General features: G+C 42.5%; 1 protein-coding gene, 1 long non-coding RNA gene and 1 other non-coding gene across 4 annotated transcripts in view; 2 read left to right on the forward strand and 1 right to left on the reverse strand.

Annotated features, from left to right (window-relative positions):
- LOC135119229 (uncharacterized) overlaps window positions 1-27856 on the reverse strand; it is a 150814-nt gene that overhangs the window by 105513 nt on the left and 17445 nt on the right. The window lies entirely within an intron of this gene.
- The window catches only part of LOC110381639 (uncharacterized), a 49458-nt gene that overhangs the window by 11661 nt on the left and 9941 nt on the right, over window positions 1-27856 (forward strand). Inside the window, exons 2-13 of one of the 2 annotated variants that reach the window (XM_064043245.1) lie at window positions 14315-14412; window positions 15227-15394; window positions 16579-16692; window positions 17243-17396; window positions 19894-20039; window positions 20744-20843; window positions 21577-21668; window positions 22406-22582; window positions 23255-23368; window positions 24315-24482; window positions 25162-25305; window positions 26018-26137. In XM_064043245.1, the coding sequence (XP_063899315.1) occupies window positions 14315-14412; window positions 15227-15394; window positions 16579-16692; window positions 17243-17396; window positions 19894-20039; window positions 20744-20843; window positions 21577-21668; window positions 22406-22582; window positions 23255-23368; window positions 24315-24482; window positions 25162-25305; window positions 26018-26137 (1595 nt within the window). Of the gene's footprint in view, window positions 1-14314; window positions 14413-15226; window positions 15395-15648; window positions 15746-16578; window positions 16693-17242; window positions 17397-19893; window positions 20040-20743; window positions 20844-21576; window positions 21669-22405; window positions 22583-23254; window positions 23369-24314; window positions 24483-25161; window positions 25306-26017; window positions 26138-27856 lie in introns of those variants that run through there. The other variant, XM_064043244.1, reaches the window with a different exon arrangement.
- On the forward strand, window positions 27120-27192 carry Trnav-uac (transfer RNA valine (anticodon UAC)). The gene has a single exon. It is a non-coding gene; the product is annotated as a tRNA-Val (tRNA).

Here is a 27856-nt window from a genome sequence, read left to right on the forward strand (position 1 = left end):
CTTTACTGCTAAGTTTCATCGAAATCCATTCAGAATTTTTTTCCGTGAAGGAGGAACAAACTTGCCTACCATACAAATTTTTGTTGTACCTAATAGGTTATGAGCAGCTATATAGGTACATATATACGTAGTAACTGTTATAGTAATCTGTGGCTATATTACGGCCAAGTTTCATCAAAACCCATCCAGCAGTTTCTCCATAAAAGAGGAACAAACATACAAACTTGCATTTATGATATCAGTAGAATGAAATAAATCTCACGTGATGTCGATGTTGTTCTTATCAACGAAAATTGTGTCAATGTCAACTCGGAAACGATAAAAATCGCATAGCCATTGATATGTACTAATCCCTACTTCCTACCTAATATTATTTATTTACTGTATTTTGTTTGAATAGGCAACAGACGTTGCTCAAATACGGCGGTTACTGTTGCAGCCTTTTTACCGTCCCACTGTTGGGCTGCGGCCTCCTCTCACACGGAGAAGGATTGAGCATTAATCACCACGCTTGCTCAATGCGGGTTGGTGATTTCAGACTTTATAGTCCAGGTTTCCTCAAGATGTTTTCCTTCACTTTTTTATCAGCCATTGGTGTCCAAGATATACTTAGAAAGTACATACGAACTTAGAAAAGTTGCATTGGTACTTGCCTGACCTGGAATCGAATCCTCATTCACACTTGAGAGGTTGGATCTCTACCCGCTAAGCCACCACGACGCTTATGACCTAGTTTTGGCGTCCACGGCCGATTTCGGCCACGGCGGCTGTTCTCATTTAAGAAGATCAGCCAGCTGCGCAGGACATATTATAGTGCACAAGCATTTGCGCAGACACAGGTGCACTCCCTATTCCTTCACTCTCATAGCCCAATGGGACGACAATCCGACACGACCGGAAAGAGATCAGGCGCAGGACCGACATTTACGTGGCAATATAACATTGTTAGTCAAAGGAAAAATCATATACAAGATTTTCCTGAAACTCATGCAAAGGTTTTTTTTACTGCAATTTATAATCGCGTGAGGTTCTTAGAATTGTTGTTGGTATATATAAGTAATTACTTGTGTATGTATGTGTTAATGAATGATCAGATGACTGGGCTTACACACACATGCTTCTCTCAATGTGTGGGTGTAGTGTTAGGCAATCGTAGTGGGTAGAAGGTTTGTTCTTCGAAAAAAAACTGGTCAAATGCGAGTTGGACTGGTTAACAAAGTGCCCCAACTATGTTGGGGTCGGCTTCCAGTCTAACCGGATTCAGCTGAGTACCAGTGTGCCACATGGAGCGACTGCCTATCTGACCTCCTCAACCCGATTACTCGGGCAACCCAATACCCTTAGGTAAGACTGAAGTCTAAATGATATGGGTCCTGTTTTATCCTTTGAGTATGAAACCCTAAAAAAATATATAAATATGTATGTCATTGGATTACCTTTCTTTATGTAAATCAATAATTACATATTTAAAATTGTCATTCAATTTTGATATCTAGGTACCTCTATTCTAATACATACTTCTATGTATAGCATCTATTTTTGTAATTGTGTGCGTGCAAACGATTCTGATTGGCTATGACGCTCGTGTGCGTACGTCAATCAGACTGCTTGGCGACTTGAGTAGTATTTTTTTTTAAGATTTTCCTCTATATCATAATGATATAGTTTTCTTAGATATTGTCACGTGTATGAAGACCTTTTCCTAACTATGTTGGAGTCGGCTTCGAGTCTAATCAGATGCAGCTGAGCACCAGTGTGCTAAATGGAGCGATTGCCTATCTGATCTCCTCAACCCAGTTACCCGGGCAACCCCTTGGTAAGACTGGTTGTCAGACTAGCTTTTGACGGCGCGTAACGACTGTCAAAGATGTCTAAAAGACGGTCCGGATCTACATTTCTCGTGCCTTCCGAAACACGGAGGAACTCGTCATGTTAAGACGGTCAGGCGTCCACTGACCGTGCCAAGCGTGGCTTAACCTTATGATCGATCGACCCGTGCGGCTGTTACTTAGGGTGCGTCTACACGGTGCATGTAGATTGCACATGTTGAGGCACAAGCGCAGGTTACACGCATTTTAAAAAAAGTGTGGATCTAGAGACTCCCCCTGCGGGGCCCAGTAGGGCCATGGGCTGCGGGACTATTCGAAAGAGTTTCCGCGGCCCTGGTACATAAAAGGCCTACGACGGAACACGACGGTTTTTAGTCAGTTAGAGTCTGACACTCCCTCACCACTGCTAACTCACAGCGGGAGGGGTCATTTGATGATTTGTGACGTCGTTAAAAAAAAGGATCTAGCGACTCGCGCATGTACCAAAGCGAAAGGCTTGTGTTTAAACACCACCCAAAAAAGTACCTATTTTACTACCAAAAAAATTCTAAACGGTTACCAAAATGGATAAATGGTCACCAAATAACGTTTCCAAAAATATTATTAGATAAAACCATTTTTTCGTATTATTGACTACTAAAAAAATATATGGACGCCTTTAAAATACACTTTAGACCAAATATTATATATTGTCACTACTTAGATGTTACCAATTATGTAATACCATGACTCCTAATTTGGTCATTTTTGTTAGACTAAAAAAGCTAACGATCGCTAGAATATTTTCCAAATACCAATTAATATACTAGGGTTCCCAAACGTACGTCGCTTATTTATTGTTATATAAATTTGTGTGTAACTCAGTGCGTTTAAAATGTAAGCACGCAACATGCAGCAAGCATGGCTTCTGTCACGGCTCCGGCGCTGCGGGGCTGTGGCGGTCCCATGCGAGCTTATCGTCGCAGATGGTTTTCACGCTCACCACCGCAGCTTCGGCTTGCTGGCCGGCCCTGGCCGGCCAGCCTCAGCCGCGTCGGCGAGCGTTAAAACTACCGGCGCCTCAGCTCGCAGGCCGCCTCGCCCCTCCTCGCCTACGCGGTTTTGAATTGCACTCTAGGGGTAAGGCAGACAAGACTACGTGGAGTCGGTTTTGCGATTCGTTTTCGTCACTAACTTTGATTTTTGGTAGTAATATTAATCTTTTAGTTGGATAGAATTTGGTGACCATTAATCCATTTTGGGAACCAAAAATAATATTTGTGCGAGATTTGCGATTTTTCTGATGTTATTTATTTTTTTTTGGATCATAATATTATATACTTTAGTGCCCTTTTAATAAAGTCAATTTATTTTTTTTGGAGTTGTTTATTTTATTTGGTGCTTCAGCTTAGAGTCTTAAAAATATTTTTGGTGACCGCCTAAATTATACCCAAAGCGAAATACCCACCCGCGTGCTCTTGTCACTTGCGCATGTTAACTTGCTCCAGCTACATGCACCGGGTAGACGCACCCTTAGCCACGAGCCATGAGCTCCATAGCATGTGATGATGGTAATTATAGATACTGATTCACGTACAAATGTGACCATATGTGTCGGAATTTGCAAAGTCATTTGTGCGTCTCAATTATAGTATTTAATTGGAGTTTTTCTATATCATATGACTTCGATATTCCTAGCTTGGTTATTCATCATCATCATTCTGTCTATTCAGATGTTTCTTCCACTAGCGGTTTCCTGGTAAAAGAGTAGCTTCCCAAAGTGTTTTTATAAAATTGGTTCACTTGATTCTGTGGTTACCTCCTACAAACTAACAAACCTCTTTATTATAATGAGCTGGCTGTTTTTCCGCAGTTTCACCCGCATCCTGTACAAACTGTCTTCCGTACCCCGTTACAATATAGTCTATGTCACCCGGGAAGAGTGTTACTTCCCATCAGTGAAAGAATTTTTCAAATCTGTTCAGTTGATCCTGAGTTACCGCTACAATCTTTACCTCATTGTTGTATCCAGCGCTTTCACCCTCGTCCCCTAGGAGTTATTCTGCGCATCCGGATAAAAAGTAGCCTATAGCTTTCCTCGATAAATGGGCTATCTAACACTGTTTTTTTTTTCAAATTAATTTAGTACTTCCTTAGATTCTCACGTCCAAAACTTTTCAGAAATAATGACTGTTCGAGCACTATTTTAGATTCTCTGACTACCAGCAGTACCTGTCAGAGCTACACAAATGACAGATGACGCGCACACATAGGCCTCATTAGCGAGACCTTGACTAATTGCTCAGAGGTCATTGCCCTCGCTCTTGGCAGACTCTTTGGCGGCTGAGCGAAGATGTTATCTTTCTATGTTGGATTATTTATTTGTCCTTTTGTAATTGTGTGTGTGTGTGATAGGAGTTTGAATGTGCTTTTGAACCGACTTCGAAAAAAGTAGGTTCTGAGTTTGTGTGTTTGTAAGCGGTTATCTCATGTTTGGTAGATTTTGAAGCGGTTTTCAGCATTTGTCAGAGATAGAAGATGGTTTTTTTTTTAATTTATTTAGCCTGTGTTGTCCCACTGTTGGGCAAAGGCCTCCCCCATAGCCTTCCATCTGTCCCTATCGGTCGCCATTTGTGGCCAGTCCCTGTGGAAGTTGTCTAGGTCCTCTGCAGCGTTTTCTTGGTCTTCCTCTTGGTAGCCTGCCATGATAATATATTATTAAAGTCGGTTTTATTTATTTTCGTAAAAAGTAAAAAGAAGTTTTTGGGAGTTTTTTTTCACGATAGCTGAATTTTTTAAATCGGTCCAGTAGTTCCTGAGATTAGCCCGTCAAACAAACTAACTCTTCATACTAAGTACAGATGTTGTGACGTCAACAGCCTGATTAACCATACAGATATATATGACCCTTAACGATGAGATAATCAAGTGAAACCAAAAAACTCGCTAATTACCTTTGATCACGCACCGACCAAAATAATTCACAACAATAATTAAACTGAATTGCTCTAAATAACTATTAATTGTTAAACGTAACATCTGACGTAGGTACTTGATAAGGTTATTTCAACATCATCATCATCATCAGCCTATCGCAGTCCACTGCTGGACATAGGCCTCTCCAAGTGCACGCCACTGAGATCGATTTTCGGCTTCTCGCATCCAGCTCCTTATTCATTGCTTTAATAAATAAGGTTATTTACTACATTTTTTTAAGCAGTAAATACATCATTATCATCTGCCTAGCATATTCCCAACTATGTTGGGGTCGGCTTCCAGTCTTACAGGATGCAGCTGAGTACCAGTGTGCCACAAGGAGCGACTGCCTATCTGATCTCCTCAACTCAGTAACCCGGGCAACCCAATACCCTTTGGTAAGACTGGTTGTCAGACTTATTAGCTTCTGCTTCTTATTGACCCGTAACGACTGCCAAAAATGTTCAATGACAGCTGAAGGGAAGTGAAGGGAAGAGAAGGGCATTTAGGACAAACTGAAAGCATCCTTTTTTGAAGTCGGTTAAATACTGATAATGTATGAGATTACACACCTCTATTTATTTATTTAATACTTTATGCACAATTTTGTACAATGGCTGACTTAACGCCTTAGGCGTTTGATTCTAGTCTACCTTTCGGTGGTGGAGAAATAGCAGTGGTAGGTGCAAGGTTTTTATATAGAATTTAAGTTTATAGATACCTTTATATTCCAGTATTTGACCAATTTTGAAGGTCATATTGGTCACCATAGACACCTAATAGGCTGAACTACCAATGTTGTGGGCTTTACAAGTTCATGTACCTTCAATGTAGGGACGTTTAGGACGAGAAAGCTATTATCATAAGTTTCTACATTTTTTATTTGGTTCAAAAAATATTTGTGGTGAATAATGATGGTATATTGATTTGTTAATGGGGTTTTTAAAGTTGAGTCAGAGGTTGAAAAGTCTGACTAAGTGGTATGACAAAGGGGTATAGGGTTGCCCAAGTACCTAATTGGGTTGGGAAGGTCAGATAGCTTGACATGGAACTGAAACCGCACTCTTGCTTGAGAGGGTGGTGCTTTAAACACTAGACCACCATAGCCACCCGACACAAATATAAATTTTTTTGTCATGATTATGGACCCTCATGAATAATTGCTGTCCCAATCAGGATTCATAATTTTGGTTATGTTTCTACCTTATGTACAGTATGAAATAATATGCAATGACATATATACTAAAATAATAATGAAGAAACATTTTAGATCCACAGTGGAGATCAAAGGGGGAGGCCTATGTTCAGCAGTGGACGTCCTATGGCTGAGATGATGATGATGATGATGATTTTTAGTTTTTTTTTATTTGTAGCCTAAACGGTCCGCAACTACTGAACCGATTTGAATAATTCTTTCACGGTTGGAAAGCTGCACTATTTGCGGGAAGCAGGCTATAGGTCATTCCTATATGGGCTGCAGTTCCCACAATACGCGAGTGAAACCGCGGGAAAAAGGCTAGTACACAACATGAATATAAAATACCACTGTGGAACTCTAAAAATCTGGAGCCCACATGTCGCCACTCAGTGTCACCTAACCGCACATAAGCCCTTTCGTAATTAAAGATTAGCAAGCAGTAAACATATTCGCGGTCGATGACTAATAGTTAGAAATAGTAACAGGTTCACACGTCTTTGGAAAATACTCCGCTTTTAATAATAGAGGTTTTATGTCCACGGAATTGTGGGTTTTGAGAATATCAGGACTTGAATTGCGAAGGAAGTTAGGTCGGATTGGGGCTGAATAGCAACCGCAAGCATCGATTGAGCATAGGTTAAGCAATACGAGCGTTTTTTTTAACGACGTCAAAAATCATCAAATGACCCCTCCTGCTGTGGGTTAGCAGCGGTGAGGGAGTGTCAGACTCTTACTGACTAAAAACCGTCGTGTTCCGTCGTAGGCCTTATATGTACCAGGGCCGCGGTAACTCGCGCGAACAGCCCGCAGGTGGGAAGGGCTCCAATGAACATGTGTAATAATGAGTTCCGGCTGTCATTTGAACATCTTTGGCAGTCGTTACGGGTTGTCAGAAGCCAGTAAGCCTGACACCAGTCTAACCAAGGGATTGCCCAGGTAACTGGTGAATAAGTCGCATGAGCATGACGGCGCTCCGTATGACACACTGGTACTCAGCTACATTCTGTTAGACTGGAAGCCGAATTCAACTTAGCTGGGGAGTCAAATGACTAACTTCAGCGAAGTAAATTTATTTGACATGAACTATAGGTTTTATCCATTTGTTTTGATTCATCATCCTCCAGTCCTTTACCGAACTTTATTGAAGTCGGCGCAGCATATTTTATTCTTCCATACATTCCTATCTGCCTATATACCACAATCAATCCAAAGTTCGATCTTCCTCTATATCCGCACGTTCATGCTCAAAACTTGCCACACAACATGAAAATCTCTTGCGATTACGAAGAAAAATCTTGTTCTCAGTCTACTAGGCACGTGATGACCAGTGGGCGTTCAGATCAACGTATGTGAACAATGTGTGTTCTGGCACAAAACATGGCAGTCAGCCATCTCAGGTGCTCTGTTGCGTTCCACTTGACTCATTCCTGTGTGTGATTGAGTACATTTTCATGGGACTAATTATTGGAGCTGTATTTCATGAACGGAGGAACGGTAACTTTTTAATGCCGATCACGCTGATGTTATAATCGAACTTGGTAATTTACTCGGGTCTCTAAAATTTTAATTCGACTCACTAAGAAGTCCCTACGTCCCTTAGTGAGAATGGTTATCAGACTTTCTAGCGTCTGCGTAAGACTGCTAAAGTTCAAATGACAGTCGGGACGTGCCTTTCGAAATACGGAGAAACTCATGTTAAGATGGTCACTCATCCATTGAGTGGGATAGCGTCGTGAAGTTGATGCTTAGCTGTGAGCTCACAATAGTCAAACTTCACATCACAATAATATTAAGAACGTATAACTTGAAAGTGTGGCTAAATCTTATCATGCAAAAACAACAGAGCGGATTTAGATGAAATTTTGCAGTAATCGGGCGAACATGCAGGTTACTTTTATCTATGGAAGAAAGAAGAAGTTTCAGAAGTAGTGGCCTAGGATAAAACCGTGAGCAACATCGAGCTAAGTGTTTACTCCTAAAGACATTACATTGTTTATAGGTATTTTACGACACCACAATTCAAGGGTACTACTAACCCTCATGCAAATTGTACGACCATGCTCAAGGCTGCACCCAGTTACATACATTTTATACCTTCAAACTTTACATTTTCATACCAGCCTTTTTATAGTTCTGCTGTACGGCTCGCCTCTCCTCATACAGAGAAGGAATGAACGTTAATCATCACGTGCTCAACAAAGTGAGTTGAAGATTTCAGACTTTAAAGTCTGTTTTCCTTCACTTTAAGTCAGACATTAGTGTCCAAGACACGCTTAGAAAGTACATATAACTATTGGCTAGGTCAGGGTCGGCTTCCAGATGAGTAGGTATCAGTGTGTCACATGGAGTGACTGTCTCTCTGACTTCCCCAAGCCAGTTGATGGAATTTTGAAATTCGCAATATAGGGTTTTCTCGTATTGTTGTATTATTAGCAATTTCCCACATCCAAAGCGGCTTACATCATTGCAAGATTTTTGACACATTAAAATTATGAGAAGTGCCCACCTGATGATTCATCTAGCTAGCCCACAGTCTGGATCTAACACTGATAACCATGAAAACCAGATAGAACACATGTCTGACCATTAATGAAGGTGTTGAAGTTATAATAAATCATCATATAATATGGAAACTATTGGACTCCTGCCAAACGCTGAGAGTAGTGGCCCCTTAGAGTAAGGAAGTGGATGGGTGTTTGAGTGCGTTGCCTTGCCAGATTTGTGGGTAATTAGCTGTTACTCACGTCCCGCAGCTGGATAAAATCCTGGATGACTATGTATGTATCATCCGGGGCGGCCCGACATCGCCCTTTGGATTTTAAGAAAGCAGTCCAGTGTCTGGAAGTTTTCAAAGTCAAATTATTCTATAACATTTAGGTATTTAAAAGCACTTATGAACGTCAAAAATATAGATACGTTTGATTCTAGTATAACATTCCAAAAATAGCTTCTTGCGGAGAACGGGCGAGAAACTCTATGAGAGCACGTTAATGTCGGTCCTGCTGGTGATCTCTCTCCGGTGGTGTCGGATTGTCGTCCCATCGCGCTATGCGAGTGAAGGAATAGTGAGTGCACCTGTGTCCAAGCAAATGCTTGTGCATTATAATATGTCCTGCGCAGCTGGCTGTTCTCCTTAGAGAGTGGTTGAAATTCGTCATTATATATTGTTGGAACCGACCATATTTACCTAAAACCCTTAGCTCAAAACAAACTAATTGACATATCATGTTACTACTCGGATAGTGAAATAATTTCAAGGGCTTCCGCGGTAGTGACCTCATCGGGTGACCTTGAAATGGTTCAAGTTCAGGTTTATTATGTGGGGGTGTATAGCACGTGTAAGGGCTAGGTTACACTGAAGCGTAGCGTAGTAGAAAAGTTTATAGATAACCAATAGAATTTGGTTATGCAAATATCTTGTCTCCGGTCACTCAGAAGACTGTCATCATTGATGAGTAAATTTTCAAAAATAATGTATCACGGTTACCGTTATTAAATTGAAAACTGAAACTAGAATAACATACATATTTTAAAGGACTACCTTACAACAAATGTGATTTTGTCAATGTCGATACTAAAGTAGCTGGTTTCAGCCCCGGCCCGTGGAAACTGCTACCCGTACTGGGATAAAATAAAGCCTGTGTTACTCGGGAAGAGTGTAGCTTTCTAACAGTGAAATTATATTTTAAATCGGTGACCAACTTCAGAAATAAATGGCTTACTTACCAAATGCAACATAATTGGACGTGTACTGCATGTTTGTGCATTTGTATTTAAACAAATCGCCGATATGATCAATCCACGTGGTGCAGCACCCTTACTGTCCTTGACCCTGAGCTCGAAGGTCATTCGGTGATGTCACTGAGGTTTCCGCTGATAGTGTCGCTAGGACGCTTGCACGCGAACTGTGCATCTAGAGTTTACATGTCATTAAGAACAATTTCTACTAATATTAGTTGTTTTCGAGCGTCCTAGGGAAGTTAGTTCCCGCATATGGATATAAAGTAGCCTTTCATCATCATCATCCTCCGAGCCTCCTGGCTGTCATTGAACATCTTTGGCAGTCTTTACGTGTAGTCAGAAGCCAGTAAGTCTGACAACCAGTCTTACCAAGGGATATTGGCAACTGGGTTGTGGCGATCAGATAGGCAGTCGCTCCTTGTAGCACACTGGTGCTCAGCTGCATCCTGTTAGACTGGAAGCCGACCCCAACATACCTGGAAAAAGGTTCCAAGAGATTAGTTTTTAGGATACCAAGCAATAAATTGTAATCAGCCTTATTCTGTTTACAATGTGTTCACAGATAACAGATCTGCGGTATGTATTAATGATGATCAGCAATTGTGTTTTATCACGCGCCTCTTTTGTCCTGTGGTGGTTGCTATACTTTGTTTCTGTGGCAATTGAGCTAAAGAGTAACAGCTGTGTTGATCGGTCAAAGTCAAAGGCAAAACCGTTTGTTGAAAATAGGCTCATTAAAACAGCTATATAGTTTCTTCTCCATGAGACGAACTCCTTAGAACCGTATAGGCTAATTATAACGGAAAAATATGGAGTTGCTAATCTATAAGACTCACTCCTTGGATGCATGCAGTGTGCACCTAGATATGACGTTTCGTCAGAAGCTATAAGAGCTCAGAGAGGCAGCTCCTCCAAAACGTTGCTCCTAAAAAAGGTCAAAGATTATGATGGTTGCTGGGGTCTTTTTGTATTGGGAAACCTCGTGACCCTGCCTTAGTCCTTTGGTAGTTACGGGACTATACTATACTGTGTACCACATGGATCAGTCAATAGGAAGGTTAAGCAACACTTCGTTCGCTCCGTAAATGTGTGACCATCTTGTCATGACGAGTTCCTCCGTGTTTCGGAATTCTGAAGACATGTTAAATTAAGGCGGCCTCATAGGGTTGCGTGATTAACTGTGTTGAGGAGTTTAGGCAGTGGCTCTTTGTGGCGATGCAAAGGTGAACCAATCACCAACTTCCAGACTGCTTTATAAAAGTTACCTCTAAGCGATATTTGCCCGACCCGGGTGTCAAACCCGTGATCCCGTAATCAGCAGTCGTGCTATACCACTACTAGACCAACAATACAGTAATTAGTTTCCATACTGAGTCACGTCCAGAAATAACAACAAATAAAAACAAATATTATATGTAGGTCAATCGTTATTGCTATTACATTCATAACATTTGCATTGTAAACGATAACTCTGTGGTTAGCGAAGCGACATGTATGTAACTAGTTACTGTTACTGTTACAGCCTTTGTATCGTCCCACTGCTGGGCTGCGGCCTCCTCTCACACGGAGAAGGATTGAGCGTTAATCACCACGCTTGCTCAATGCGGGTTGCTGATTTCAGACTTAATAGTCCAGGTTTCCTCAAGATGTTTTCCTTCTTCTTTTTATCAGCCATTCATTGGTGTCCAAGATATACTTTGAAAGTACATACAAACTTAGAAAAGTAGCATTGGTATTTGACTGACCTGGAATTGAACCCACACCCTCGACTCGAGAGGTTGGTTCTTATGTAACTAGTGTTTGCTGCAATTTCAAATGCGTCCCTAGGGAACTTATTTCTCTAACTGGATAAAATATAGCCTGTGTTACTCAGTGTCAATGTAAGGAAATGTGGAGTATTTAATCTGTTCAGTCGTTTTTTAGTTTATTCAAAAATAAATCATCATCAATTTAAGAGCCCAGCTCTTGTCGGTGCAGAACCTTTCATTTACCTCTATCTAGCGCCAACTCCTGAACTTCCTTATACGTCACAACATTCATCTTCTCTTTAATTTGCTTGATGTAGTTATATCTTGAACGACCCCTTCCCCTCTTTCCTTCGACCTTCCCTTCCACGATGTTTTTGAAGGTATCCCATCATTTTACCTTGTTCTTGTTATCTATGTTTTGCAATAGTTGTCTTTTAGTTCCTATTTTGTTTAGTACTTCGGGAACCTCTCTGCGACTGGATAAAGAGCCTTTAACTTCCTCGATAAATAGGTTATTTATAACACTGAATCCGTGAGACTCACTGATCCTTCTCCATGTGAGAGGAGGCCTGTGCCCAGCAGTGGGACATAAAAAGGCTGTAACTAGGTATAACACTGAAAGAATTTTGATGTGATGTGTTCAGTAGTTCATGGTTCTTGCGCGTTCAACCAAGCGTATAACATAAAGGCTTCAGCTCCATAGTGTTAATATCTAATATTAAAAATATTTAATAAACCATGGTACGGGTAATAATTCCTTCAGGACACATTAAAAACTGGCACGCAATAAATCAAATAAGTACGCTACTGACCTATTTTCCTATGTCCTTAAAGGCATGACTCACTCTCACCAAGTAGGTTTACAACCCCCATTGCAAATGCATGTATATCGGGCACAGTGATGTCATATATGACGTCATAGAAGTGCTTAATGTTCAAATAGAGGTTTGTGGGTACTGGCTGTTTTATGCGGTTTCGTTTGCTTTCTTAAAATTGGATATACATTAAGGCCCTACTATATCATTTGTGTTGAACATCTCTGGCAGTCGTTACGGGTAGTCGGAAGCTAGGATCTTACCAAGGGGTATCGTGTTGCCCGGGTATATGGGTTGAGGAGGTCAGATAGGTAGTCGCTCCTTGTGGCACACTGGTACTCAGCTGCATCCAGTTAAGACTGGAAGCAGTCATCAACATAGTTGAGAAAAGGCTAGGCAGATGATGATCATTTGTGCAACATTTCATTATTGAAGGCTCGAGAACCGCTGAGGTTCTATAATTCGCTCATGCAGTCACCAATTGGATTTTTAACCTATTTAGCTACCAACCGATTCGCGTGGATTTTTACACCTATCTTCTATTGAAATTTTTTTTTACTTTGAATCAGGAGTTCCCAGGACTACCGCCTGCAAACAAATTAATTCTTCAAAGTCAAAGTCAAAGTCAAATCATTTATTTCATTTAGGCCTTTACAAGCACTTATGAACGTCAAAATTATAACTAAGTTTGATTCTAGTTGCCCATTCCAAAAGTAGCTTCCTATGGAGAAGAACGGGCAAGAAACTCCAACTCCTTCAGCTTTATAATGTTACATGTTTGAAGCATATGTAGATATGTATAGAGATGTTCTCATGTTCAGACTAGCTTCTGCCAGCAGTTTCACCCGCATCCCATAGGAACTTCTGCAAGAACCCGATAGAAAGTTGCCTAGCCTTCCTTGATAAATGGGATATCTTCTTCTTCTTCTTTCGTGTCGATGACATGTCTTACAGTGAGACTACACTTTGTTAGCGCAATATGCCGCCACAGCGAGAGCACGGTCGGATGCACTCATTAGGTCCTCCCGTGAGCAAGTTTCAGGGCACAGTGGACATGCGGTGAGGTGGGACATGGTCTGCATAGCAGCCCCGCAGAATCTAACGCTAAACGGCTTTTGAAATCGTACCAGTAGTTCCTAAGAGAAGCGCAAGCAAACAAACTTCAGCTTTCTGTATAACATTAGTGCTAAAGTACATATTCGTTATGTTCAGATTTAATGACGTCTTAAAAGGAATGGTGGCGTCATAGATTTTGTAAGCTGTTAGAGAGTTTATAGGAACTTGGAATTTAAGTGCCTTGCTATGGTACAGTAGTATTACGTGTATTTGCATCGAGAACTTTTGGTATTTTAGAAGCTAAGTTAAAATCTTACTCTACGTATAATATTTTTTGCATTTAAGTTTTATTGATATGAATTGAAGGGACTTTCAGAGTGAAATAAAGACATAACAAATTACTTTGAGGTATATTATTACCGCGAATACAACTATAACATTATAGTTATATAGTTTGACGTTTCGAAAGAGCTTTCATGGGCCTATTAGACATAAAAAATGTTGACTTTGACTTTGAATGATGAGATCACGCCGTGATGGTCACTTACGTGAAATATCGTCATCATAAAAGCACTTAGCGTATTTGTATTTCTCATAAACAGTCGAAGTAAAACTTTCACAAAGCAGCCCGTAGTCTAGTCTGGAAGTTGGTGATTGATTCACCCGTGCATCGGAGAGCTCGTTAATGTCGGTCCTGCGCCTGATCTCTTTCCGGTCGTGTCGGATTGCCGTCCCGTCGGGTTATGAGAGTGAAGGAATAGGGAGTGCACCTGTGTCTGCGCAAATGCTCGTGCACTATAATACGTCCTGCGCAGCTGGCTGATCTCCTTAAATGAGAACAGCCGCCGTGGTCTAAATCGGCCGTGGACGCCATTAAACATTCGAAGCGTCTACCTTAAGCCTAAAAAGCTCCCATCAAATAAAAGTTAATTATCCAAATACAATTAACACAGTCTGTCTGTTTGTCCCCAGTACCGACGACAACGAAATCGCAGTTGGCTGCTGAATACTTGGAGGCGTGCAGACGACACGACACTCCGTGCATCGACACCGTGCTGCAGCAGATACGGGTATGTACTTCAAAGTGTTTAGTTAAGGCCTGGTGATGATCCTCAAAGAGCGACAGCAAGTCCAGCAGTAAGCCTTAGGCCGCCGCCTCGAATTTTGCGGGTAGCGGGGCGGCAGCGGCGGCGGCGCGGGCGGTCACCGTTTGACTCGAGCTCACCGCTCGTTGCCCGCTCCCGCGCCGCTGTATTCGAGGGCCGGTCCATTTGATTATACGCGTAAGATCCTGCCGCTCCCGCGCCGCCGCCGCTGCCGCCCCGCTGCCCGCAAAATTCGAGGCAGCGGCCTTAGGGTACGGGGTTGTTCGCGCGAGTTATCGCGGCTCTGGTACACCAAAGGACTCTAGAAGGGACATGGTAGGTTTAAGTTAGCAAGATTCTGATACTCACAAAGGGTTCTCACCAAAACAAAAGTACTGCTGATGACGCGGATAGAAATGTCAAAAAAATAGATGGCTTATAAAAGCCAAAGTCAAATCATTTATTTCATTTAAGCCTTTATAAGCACTTATGAATGCCAAAAATATAACTAAGTTTGATTCTAGTTGCAAACCCTAAATACATTAATTGATTTCTTCTAATTTGATTCGACATACTGACAAACAGGGGTTTCGTCAATAATAGCATAGTCGGAACCGATCCCGTTCTACTCACTCAAAATGACTTATCAATTAGGGAACCAACCAATCCCCATTATTAACCAACAACGTCAAAAATAAATTATGGAATCAGGTGTTACTTTGCGGAAATCCACGACATGTAAGGCAAAATATGCAGCGTTAAGCTCCCATTTATTAACGAACCTCGTCTTTCCTTCCAGGATTTACCAGACAACGCGATCGGCGGTGGCTCGCGAGCCCCCCGGCTGACCTTGGCAGAATGCTCGCTAGCCGGCCCATCACCGGCCGATGCTTTAGAAGCCGTCATGCGTAAAGTCCAGTTCAGAAGACTAGAGATAGACCATGCTACCATCGACGATGAGGGCGCGGTGAGTGAACAATTTACTAGCGTAGACTTTCTTTGGTCTTGCTTTGACTTTGCAGGCAGAAGCCAGTAAGTCTGACACCAGTCTAACCAAATTGGTATATTGGTTAACTGAGTTTAGGAGGTCAGATAGGCAGTCGCTCCTTGTGGCACACTGGTACTCAGCGGCATTCGGTTAGACTGAAAGCCGACCCCAACATAGTTGGAAAATAAGCTCGGAGGATGATGATTTTTTGGGTCTCGTTGACCCTTGCTAGCTGGTCTTTTGCCGGTCGATGCTTTAGAAGCCGTCATGCGGAAAGTCCAGTTCAGAAGACTAGAGATAGACCATGCTACCATCGACGATGAGGGCGCGGTGAGTGAGGATCGATTTCAGTAGATTTTTCGTGGGTCAGAAGCCAGTTAGTCTGACACTAGTCTAACCAAGGGGGTATTGGGTTGCCCGGGTAACTGAGTTGAGGAGGTCAGATAGGGCAGTCGCTTCTTGTGGCACACTGGTACTCAGCTACATCCGGTAGACTGGAAGCAATAAGAAGAAGAAGGTATAAGCACGGTTTTAATATATTCTCTTGTAAGCAGCTGTGAAGCTATGTACTAAGGTGCTCGATGCACGACTGTATACTGACATCACTGGTAGTACCGGTAAAAGCTCATCGATGCACATGCGTGTGTGAGTGACATTGTTACGAACGATATTAAGGTGCGTCTACGCTAGGAGAGTCGAGCACGAGCGGAGCACGAGCCGAACACAATTCGTCTAGTGTGGACCAACTTACAAGCCTCTAACGAGCGCGTTGCGAGCATTTCGTTCGTGCTCGGCTGCGTTCCGTCTGTTGTCGGTTTTTGACGAACACAAAGGGATTTGCTAACAGTGATCGTTGTAGGTTCGTTGTACGTCCACACTTGACGCCGCGAATGACAAGCCGAGAACGGCTCCGCTTGTGCTTCGCTCGTGCTCGGTTCGTCTAGCGTAGACCCGCCTTTAGGTACCTTCACAACTCTGCATCTATTCTGTGGTACAGTCAACTTCAGGTCAGTGGTAACAGTTTTATAGGCAAATCGTACTTATTACTATTGAGTTAAGGTGCATGACAGTTACCACTGATGTGCAGTCTACAGTACAAGGGTATTTCCACTCGCTCTTTCTCTTCCATGGGGCTTTCATGATGATGATGATGATGATTCCAGGAGGCGATATTCGACATGATAGAGTACTATGAGAGTGCGAACGTGCTGTCCATAGCGGGGCCGAGACAGTTCGGCATCAGAGGCTGGCAGGCTGCTTCTAGGATGATTAAGAAGGTATGAGAACATAGAGTATTTCTTCGTCCCACTTTATAACTATCTGTTACATACACAAAGGCACACATTTTGTCCCATTTATACATATTTAGGTTTTTATAAAGCATTTTCTACTACTGTATGGATGGCCTGATTCAATTTGAAAGAATCTTTCAGTGTTAAATAGCCCATGTATAGAGGGAGGCTACTGGCTTTTTCTTCGGGTGTGTAAAGGAGTTTCAGCTATACAGCGGAACTATTTCTTTCAATTGTTTAAAAAGTAGCCTGTTTCCTATAAATGATATTCCCATGTACCCTTTAGCTATGTTACTGCAATCCCTGTGTTACTCTCATCAATATCAAACCCTATGTCTTCACTTATAAGCTGTGTGGCTGCCAAGGCTCATCTCAGGGTCACAATCCATCCTGTAGTTTGTTTTACAGACCAACTTTCAACTTATAATATTTTTAATTATTTTAATTAAAACCTTATTTTTAATTAAAACTATATATGTATGTAGCATTTGTTATATAATATACTAATAACATCATATTGTCTCCATTATTCCAGAGCGCAGACCTAACAGAACTGGAAGTGACAGATGCCCCACTAGAAGCGTCTCACGCGCCCGTACTAGCGCGCTCGCTGCGAGCTCACACGTGCACTCTACGCGCGCTGTGTCTGCAGCGAGTCAGCTTGTGTGGCGAGCCTTTACTGTGTCTGGGTAAGTGTGTGACAGACGCCCCACTAGAGGCGTCTCACGCGCCCGTACTAGCGCGCTCACACGTGCACTCTACGCGCGTTGTGTCTGCAGCGAGTCAGCTTGTGTGGCGAGCCTTTACTGTGTCTGGGTAAGTGTGTGACAGACGCCCCACTAGAGGCGTCTCACGCGCCCGTACTAGCGCGCTCACACGTGCACTCTACGCGCGTTGTGTCTGCAGCGGGTCAGCTTGTGTGGCGAGCCTTTACTGTGTCTGGGTAAGTGTGTGACAGACGCCCCACTAGAGGCGTCTCACGCGCCCGTACTAGCGCGCTCACACGTGCACTCTACGCGCGTTATGTCTGCAGCGGGTCAGCTTGTGTGGCGAGCCTTTACTGTGTCTGGGTGAGTGTGTGACAGACGCCCCACTAGAGGCGTCTCACGCGCCCGTACTAGCGCGCTCACACGTGCACTCTACGCGCGTTGTGTCTGCAGCGGGTCAGCTTGTGTGGCGAGCCTTTACTGTGTCTGGGTAAGTGTGTGACAGACGCCCCACTAGAGGCGTCTCACGCGCCCGTACTAGCGCGCTCACACGTGCACTCTACGCGCGTTGTGTCTGCAGCGAGTCAGCTTGTGTGGCGAGCCTTTACTGTGTCTGGGTAAGTGTGTGACAGACGCCCCACTAGAGGCGTCTCACGCGCGCTCACACGTGCACTCTACGCGCGTTGTGTCTGCAGCGAGTCAGCTTGTGTGGCGAGCCTTTACTGTGTCTGGGTAAGTGTGTGACAGACGCCCCACTAGAGGCGTCTCACGCGCCCGTACTAGCGCGCTCACACGTGCACTCTACGCGCGTTGTGTCTGCAGCGAGTCAGCTTGTGTGGCGAGCCTTTACTGTGTCTGGGTAAGTGTGTGACAGACGCCCCACTAGAGGCGTCTCACGCGCCCGTACTAGCGCGCTCACACGTGCACTCTACGCGCGTTGTGTCTGCAGCGAGTCAGCTTGTGTGGCGAGCCTTTACTGTGTCTGGGTAGTGTGTGACAGACGCCCCACTAGAGGCGTCTCACGCGCCCGTACTAGCGCGCTCACACGCACTCTACGCGCGCTGTGTCTGCAGCGGGTCAGCTTGTGTGGCGAGCCTTTACTGTGTCTGGGTAAGTGTGTGACAGACGCCCCACTAGAGGCGTCTCACGCGCCCGTACTAGCGCGCTCACACGTGCACTCTACGCGCGCTGTGTCTGCAGCGGGTCAGCTTGTGTGGCGAGCCTTTATTGTGTCTGGGTAAGTCCCTTCTAGCTGATTATCGGTCTTGGCGGCTCTAAAGAGATCAGTCAGCTGCGCAGGACATATTATAGTGCAGATTTGCTTGGACACCGGTACACCTATAAGATCCTATAAAGGTAATTTGCGCTACTGCAAAGGTACTAGTTTTCCCAAGGGGTATTGGGTTGCCCAAGTAACTGGGTTGAGAAGGTCAGATAGGCAGTCGCTCCTTGTGGCACACTGGTACTCATCTGCATCCGGTTAGACTGGAAGCCGACCCCAACATAGTTGGGACAAGGCTACTCAGATTATGATTCTTCGTAAAATAACTTTGCAACTTTGAAGTTAGCCATAGTCTGTGTGGGGAGTATTTATTGTGTTTAGGTAACTTACGTCTATCTGCAGCGCAGGACATATTATAGTGCACACACATTTGCTTGGACTGCGGTGCACTCTCTACTCCTTCACTCTCATAGCGCGATGCGACGACAATCCGACACCACCGACATCTTAGGGCCGACATCTCGACATTAAAAAGTGATGTTCTGCAGCCAAGTTTGAATATGTATATGTCGGCGTCAGGATCCGACATCGTTAAATAAAACAAAGGGGTTCTCACACAATCACTTGGTTTATTCCAATTAACACAGTATTAGTCACTACAATTATTTATCACGAATTTGTGGGAGGTGTGCACTCGGCAACGGTCGGCGAACGAATGACCCGAGTCATGCACGCGCGCCGCTTTATATAAGGTCCACCGTTGACAGATCGACGGTTGACACATCGACGGTGGCGCCGTCATATATGTTTTTGTGGATCCATGACTGGGTGACCATCATATCATGACGAGGTCTTTCGATAGGCACGTTAAATTGGTGGGTCCCCAAGGAGTATTAGGTTGCTCGGGTAACTGGGTTGAGGAGGTCAGATAGGCAGTGGCTCCTTGCACTAGTACTCAGCTGCACGCATTTAGACTGGAAGCCGATCCCTTAATTTAAAATTCATCATCTCTCGAGTCTTTGCCCAACTATGTTTTGGTCGGCTTCCAGTCTAACTGGATGCAGCTGAGTACCAGTGTGACACAAGGAGTGACTGCCTATTTGACCTCCTCAATCCAGTCACCCGGCAACCCTTTTATATAAGCTGTGTTTTTGTACTATCTTTTTTATTTTTCTTCTTGTCTGTATTCTGTGTACATAAACTGTTAAATAAATAAATATTACTTTGTTAAAATATATTTTTTCTCTCTTTCCACAGTAATAGCATTGAAATCAAACAGCTCTATACGAGAGCTACGGCTGGGCGATAATAGGCTATCAGTGAGCGATGCGGCGCAACTCGCGTCGCTTCTGAGGTACAACGCGAGAATACAGCTTCTGGATCTGTCTAATAACCAGATACAGGTGAGATATGCTATGCTATACTAAGCTATACTATGGTTTTATATGCTAAGCTATTGGTAGGCTATAGGATGCTAGGGGAAGCTACAGTATACTATGGGAAGCTATAGTCTGCTATACGATGTTATAGTATGCTATACGATGCTATAGAATGCTATACTGTGCTATAGAATGTTATATTTAAATGAAACTACATTGATATATTTATATGATACTACATAATATGATTTCTATTGAGATACAACGTTATTGAACATGTTAAACATTTCGAGTCGATGATTTTAAGGGCAGGAGATTTGTCATGTGATACATGTAACAAAATTTTGTTGTGTATATAGTGAGACAAAGCTAACCATGGCCGTACTAAGAAATCAGTATGAGGAAAAGTTCTTTTTGCCTATTGTTTTTAAGATGCAAATGTTGCAAATTGCAATGTTTGAGCCACCTGAAGTGAAAAAGAATTTCTTATCCCCAAAAAGAGCCGTAGATATCTATAGTTACAGGCTTTTTATCGTCCCACTGCTGGGCTGCGGCCTCCTCTCACACGGAGAAGGATTGAGCATTAATGAGCATCAACACGCTTGCTCACTGCGGGTTGGTGATTTCAGACTTTATAGGCCAGGTTTCCTCAAGAAGTTTTCTTTCACCTTTTTTCCATTGTAAGTATTCATATAACTTAGTATATAATATAACATTGTGTGTCCCAGGACGCAGGCGTGGCTCACTTGGCGGAGGCGTTGGCCGAGCAGGCGGCGCAGTCGCCGCCCTCCGCCGCCGCCTCGCCGCTAGACCCCAACCGGTGTACCGGTAAGCACATACACTGGTAACCCAGCAACCATGGAGAACAAGCTCTGAAGTGGACCAAAACCGTCCTACCACAAAAACTTTTAAACTACTGTTGAACACTTACCCATTGTAATTTTTTAATCGTTATATCTCCGAATCAGTGGCTCGTAGGAAAAAAAGTTTTTTGTTAGTTCATATGTAGATAATTTTATAATCTACAATTTTACCTAAGATATTATTATGATAAAACTTACCGTTTAGCTGAAAATCACAAAAAACGACCGTATTTTTTTTTCCATACTGGGGAAACATGGAGAACTTTGAAATTTTATTTATTACTATATTTTAAACGATCTCACCAATTTTCAACTTGTTGTGAATTTATGTAACTTCAAACTCATTTTTTGGTCTAATTTGACTGGACTAGCAGTCAAATACTGTATTTGCAATTTAAATAATAAAACAAAATCAAAATATCAAAAACACGGTAGGACCATGGATGGGTGACCATCTTATCATGACGAGTTTCTTCATCTTTCGGAAAGCACGATAAATTGGCATATCCCAAAAATAATACAACCAGTCTTACCAAGAGAAATCAGGTTGCCCGGGTAACTGGGTGGAGGGGGTCGCTCCTTGTGAAGCACTGGTACTCAGCTACATCTAGTTAAACTAGAAGTCGACGCTTACATAGGAAAAAGCTAGGCAGATAATAATAACTATTAATTAATGTTTTTAATATTATGTATTCCAGTGGGCGGCCACGAGGCGAGAGGTTTAGCCTTTCTAGTACTATGGAATAATCAGCTCACGAGAAACTGTGCGCCTTATCTCAATAAAGCTTTGGTAAGTTATTTGAAATAAATTATATTAAATATTAATAAAATATTTATTTTAGTTCAAGCAAGTGCCAATACAACTTTTCTAAGTTTGTATGTGCTTCCTAAGTATATCTTGGACACCAATGACCGTGTTTCGGATGGCACGTTAAACTGTAGGTCCCGGCTGTCATTGAACATCCTTGGCAGTCGTTACGGGTAGTCAGAAGCCAGTAAGTCTGACACCAGTCTAACCAAGAGGTATTGGGTTGCCCGGGTAACTGGGTTGAGGAGATCAGATAGGCAGTCGCTTCTTGTAAAGCACTGGTACTCAGCTGTATCTGGTTAGACTGGAAGCCGACCCCAACATAGTTGGGAAAAAGCTCGAGAGATGATGAGTGTGTTTATCATGATTATACGTCTTTTCTATACTGTCATTTGTTATGTATACGCGTAACATATCCAGATATGTAACATTAATATTTTAAAACTAAGCACTCGATGAGCCGGTATCGTGTTTCACTGACTGGTCCATGGAGTTTCTTGCCGGTTCTTCTCCATGAGACCAACCCTTTGGAACCGTGCACCTAACTTTGACGTTTCGAAAGAGCTTTCACAGGCCTATTTGAAATAAAAAAGTTTGAGTTTGAGGTCTCTTAGCCGGCCGTCCTTCAGCTAGAAATTCTCCTTGAGGACCTTTTCAAGTGGTTATATCAGCCATTATTTTTTTGTAGCAGTTTAAAAGCACGTTTTCTATCTTTCCAGCGTTCATCATGGTCACTATGCGTTCTAAACGTGGGCCGCAATGCCCTCTGCGGGGAAGCAGTGCGGGCCCTGTGCCGGGCCCCCGCGCTACTGTCCCTGGGGCTGCAGGCCGCCCGCCTGGGGCCCGACGCCGCGCCCGCGTTAGCTGACCTAGTGCGGGCTGATACTAAGTTACAGGTAAGGTTTTGATAAAAAAGTTGGGTTAGTGTGGCATAGTGTCTTTTGAGGAATGTCACTTGAGTATAGTGTTATGCGAGAAGCCGAAAATCGATCTCAGTGGCGTGCACTTGGAGAGGCTTATGTCCAGCAGTGGACTGCGATAGGCTGATGATGATGATGTTTTTCGAGCAGTATCTTTTTCGCAGAGCCACAAGAATAATATTGTAAGAAAAGTTTGTTTTATTATTGCAGACTGTCACTTCCGCCTAGTATGTTTTTCGCATAGTGTCTTTCGTATGGTGTCTTTTTCGCAGAGTCGCTAAAATATATAGTGTGAATGTGACAGTCTACGAAAATGATGCGATAAGAAAGTTCATTATAATATTTTCGGAGAATGACACTTTTATTTTTCCCATTGACTCTTTCGTATAATATTATTGTACTTTCGCACAACGTCATTTTCACACTGTCTGTGAAAAGTGTCGAAAGTGAGTGACATTGTCGAAAAATATATATTACTGAGAAAGTGATTTAATTGGTTCTGCTCATTGTTTCTCGTTGTTTGCTCGTTGTTTTGCGCATTTAACGTTACACGTTGTATATTTATTTAATTTAACTCGGTAATAATTTTTCTATTTATTTGAGCTCAATAAATATGTTATATAAATTACTATTATTTTATTTCCACAGAGGCTAGATCTCCGAGAGAACAGATTAGGCGGTGCCGGGCTATCAGCTATACTTGCGGCCTTGAAGGAAAATACTACACTCACACAAATTGATCTTGACGAACCGCCGACACCGGTAAGTTTAATTTATAATCTTGTAACAATATATTACGGTTTCAAATATAAAATATTTACGTTAGTTGTTCTCTGTAGTTTCTCCCGTGTCTTACGGCCCTTTCACACGGCAGTGCAGTTTTTTGCAGGATCCCGTTTCATCCCAAAAGATATTATATGCTAGTGTTCACGCAAACCGCATGCAGGATCCTGCAAAATGCTGTTCCCGTCCATTCGTGCAATTCGGGTTTATCACTTGAAACTGGATCGTTCCCAGAATCTTCTATTTCGCTGCCGACGACGCCGATAATACCAATGGACTATTAGCAAATTATTCACGTCACGCCTTATTATTAGCGTAAGAATGGTCAAAAAACAGGATCAGCCCTTTCACACGGCAGTCCAGTTTTGCGGGACCGGCATTTTACTGTATCCTGCAACACTGAACTACGTGTGAACACAGCGTTCGTTTTTGCAGGACACAGTAAAATAAATAAATAAATAATTTCTGGACACCTTTTCACACACGGTCGGTTAGCCCCATGGTAAGTTATTAATTAACTTGCGTTATGGGTGCTAACACAACTGATACACTACATATAGCTATATATATACATATTGTAACACCCAGACCACGGCCAACAAGCATGCTCATCACAGAAATGTCGACCGAACCGGGAATCGAACCCGGGACCTCAGATTCGGCAGTCCGGCTTGGTGACCATTGCGCCATAGAGGTCGTCGCCAAAACTGGACTGCCGTGTGAAAGGGCTGTCAGATCTACTGTTTTAGAAATAAAATACTTACATATTTATATTTCTGTAGTTTCACCCGCGTCTTAAGGGAGCTTGCACCTGAACAAAATATAGTCTAGCTTCCCAATAGTGAAATAATTTATTCCCAATAGTGATTGATAATCATGATGATTACGACGATGATTATAATGAAACAATATTCCACCATTACAGGACTCAGCAAACCTACAAGCGGAAGACAAAGAGTCCGCCTACATCAGGCGAGTGACGCGAGAGATACGCGCTCTGTGCCGACGCAACGACACGACGAGACACGACGACGACGTACATCCCGTGCACAGGAAGATTAGCCTCACGTGTCATACTGCATGTCTGCTTAGAGTAAGTTAAATGTAAAAAAACACTTGCCCAAACCCATTCACTCATTCACCCACACAAACATACTTACCCGCTTAAACACTCAACCACTCACTCACTCACTCACTCACCCATTCACCTACCCACTTACTCATTATCCAGTCACTCATTCACCCATCTACATACCCTTCTATGCGCCCACACACACTCTCGCTGGCCCACATACTCACTCATATACTCTCCTATTCCCTCAATTATTACCCATCCACTCACTCATACACCCGCTCACTTTCTTGATCACACACTTCCACACTGTCCCACATTCTCATTACACGAAAAATTTTAAACTGTAAGTGATATAAATTACCAACTAGAAGTAACTCACAATTTTTTTTATCTTGTTACTTTTGACATCAATAATATAAAAATATTGATTTTTTATTCTCCAATTCATTCATCATTGAACATCCTTAGCAGTTGTTACGAGTAGTCAGAATCCAGTAAGTCTGACACCAGTCTAACCAAAGGGTATTGAGTTGCCCGGGTAACTGGGTTGAGGAGGTCAGATAGGCAGTCGCTTCTTGTAAAGCACTGGTACTCAGCTGAATCCGGTTAGACTAGAAGCCGACCCCAACATAGGTGGGAAAAGGCTCGGAGGATGATGATACTCCAATTCTAACAATATCCCCGTGTTACATTACAGCAAGGCATGGGTACCGGTGAAGAAGAACGTCGGGGTCGACTACGATCCCCCGCCCCGTCCCCCGCCCCGTCCCCCGCGCCATCCCCGGCGCCATCCCCCGCCGGCAGCCCCGTGCCTGCGCCGCAACATACCTCGAGGTTCATGGTGAGGCAATGCTAGATTCTATAATGACTCTATACCCTTATTGATAGCAAACCTAGGTACAGCGTTTCTAAGGCTGTTTGTGCACCGCCGCCGTCACCGGACCGTCACAGAGAACGAGATTATTTCGGGCCGAGTTTAAGATAACATGACAGCGATCGTGTGTCCACCTCGCCGATATATCGCCGCGCGAACGCGCTCGATTTTTGTTTACGTCTATGATGCGTTACCGTCAGAATCGCTGTCACTCCTAACTGATCCCCTCGAAATACATATTAAGGAGTTGCTACCTAATTGCTACCAATCACTACCCTCGTGGTTTTGAAGATATTCAGCATCAAAAAAAATCGATAATCGGCCCGATTTTATCACACAAAATTACATTAACTCCATAGAAATTACAAGCTGCTTACCCTTGCGATTTCACTTGTGTCCCGGGTAACTTCTTCCCGTACCTGGACAACATATTTCTATTGGGAGTGCCTCCGCTGTCGGCGCCGGCTTCCAAAATTCAATATCCCTATTGGGAACCGGCGGTAAGTACCGCCAGCAGCCAAGATTTACATAGAGACACTCCCTATTACTATTAGCTTTGTTTCTCGGGGATAGTTTAACTTCCCAATAGTGAAAGACTGTTCCAAATCGGTCATGTAGTTCTTATAATATTTAATACTATGTATACAATATAATAACTATTTCTATTTCATATTTACAGGTGACCCGAGTGACACCCGAACGCGATTCTTCAACTGACAGCAGCGGTTCCACTTCATCTTCGTCTTCCACCCCCACGCGGCTGCCATACTGTCCGCCTTCCAGGTTCAAAGTTGTACAAGTACGTATACCTTGTAACTATGACTTAACGCGAGATGACTCCCGGCCACCGTAGGCGTGGGTCTGTGGGCGGTGAGTTCGGGTGGCTCATCGTCCCTCTGTCTACTTAGACGACAGACCCGTGTCGACGGCGCGCGTTGTTCCACGCGTGAGTCAAAGAGATGTCAGCAACCCCAGCGGGGCCCAGCAGGGCCAAGGCCTGCCGGGGCTGCGGGTTGTTCGAAAGAGATACCGCAGCCCCGGTACATAAAATGCCTATGACGGAACACGACGGTTTTTAGTCAGTAAGAGTCTGACACTCCCTCACCGCTGCTAACCCACAGCGGGAGGGGTCATTTGATGATTTTTGACGTCGTTAAAAAAAAAAAACTATGACTTAAAAATATAAATATTACGGGTCTGCTGGAAGAGATTTCTTTAGAAATAAGCAGTACCTTCGTACTATTATATGTTACTTCTTCTTTTTTCATATGTTTACCGTGTGTACATAAATGGTTAAATAAATTTTTACAATGAAACGTAAAAATATAATGATAATCTCGTAAAAAAAGCTAAAACTAAAAACTGTCAAAGAATTCGTCCCCATCCGGTAACTGGTAGCATTGTCGCAGTGAAATCTAAAACTATTTGTATATCCTTTGACTGAGGTAATAGCCAGCCTTTTAGTCATGAGCAGCATTTATCGGCCGATATATTTTTAATTTTTAAGGTGATCAATCACAGTTAGGGAAACCCTTAGATAAGCAAGTTCTATTTCTGTCGGTAAAATGTAACATGTCTTCTTTTTATGTATTTTCGTTTGTCATTGAAAACATATCACGTCTTAAGTCGACATTAAATTTTTTCATTACATATGGTTTAGGCTTTAGACCATGCCAAAGAAAACATAACCAACATAACCCTCTTTCTACCGATCGGCTAAAAATATTCATCCTTCAATACACAAAAGGTATAGATGCTGAATTTCAGTTATCAACACAACTGGTTCCGTGGTGTAGTGGTTATCACATCTGCTTTACACGCAGAAGGCCGCCAGTTCGATCCTGGCCGGAATCATATCTTTTTGAAGTTTATTTCATGATTCTGTATTTGCAATAGTATTCACGAGACAATGCTATTATAATTATGGTTTAAAAATTATAAAATTGGTTTATAAATTACAAAATTATATACTTTGGTACTTTGGTTTCGTTAAAATTATTATTGTCAATTACAAATAGGTGTTCATTACAATTCTTAAATAAGAGGATTATTATTACTTCTTATAGCAGTAGTAGTTTTTTTATAATAGTAGGTTGTTTTTTAAAAACATTTAATTAAATTCGTATTTTTACCACATATGTGTTTGTTATGGTTCCCTAAATATTACTTCTTCTTATTCTCGATCACAAATCGGTGTTTATTACTTCTTGTAAAAAACAGATTAATTACTTTATTATACACAAAAAATTAATAAAAATAGAAACCAATAAAAAATTCAGTTAACTTCATTTTATTATAACTGTAATAAACAATTTAACACTAAAATACATTGATATTTTTTATGATATATGGTCCACCCATCCGCGTTCCGACCACGTTAAACGTCGCTTAACTTTATGATTGATTCATAATTATATTTTAAGAGCGATATTTTACTTTTTAACTTCTGAAACTTGGCAGTGATACATTTTATACATCTGAATAATACATTAGCTACTTTTTATCTGACAGCAGATAG

This window comes from Helicoverpa armigera, chromosome 31 (assembly GCF_030705265.1).
Source record: "Helicoverpa armigera isolate CAAS_96S chromosome 31, ASM3070526v1, whole genome shotgun sequence".
Classification (NCBI taxonomy): Eukaryota; Metazoa; Arthropoda; class Insecta; order Lepidoptera; family Noctuidae; genus Helicoverpa; species Helicoverpa armigera.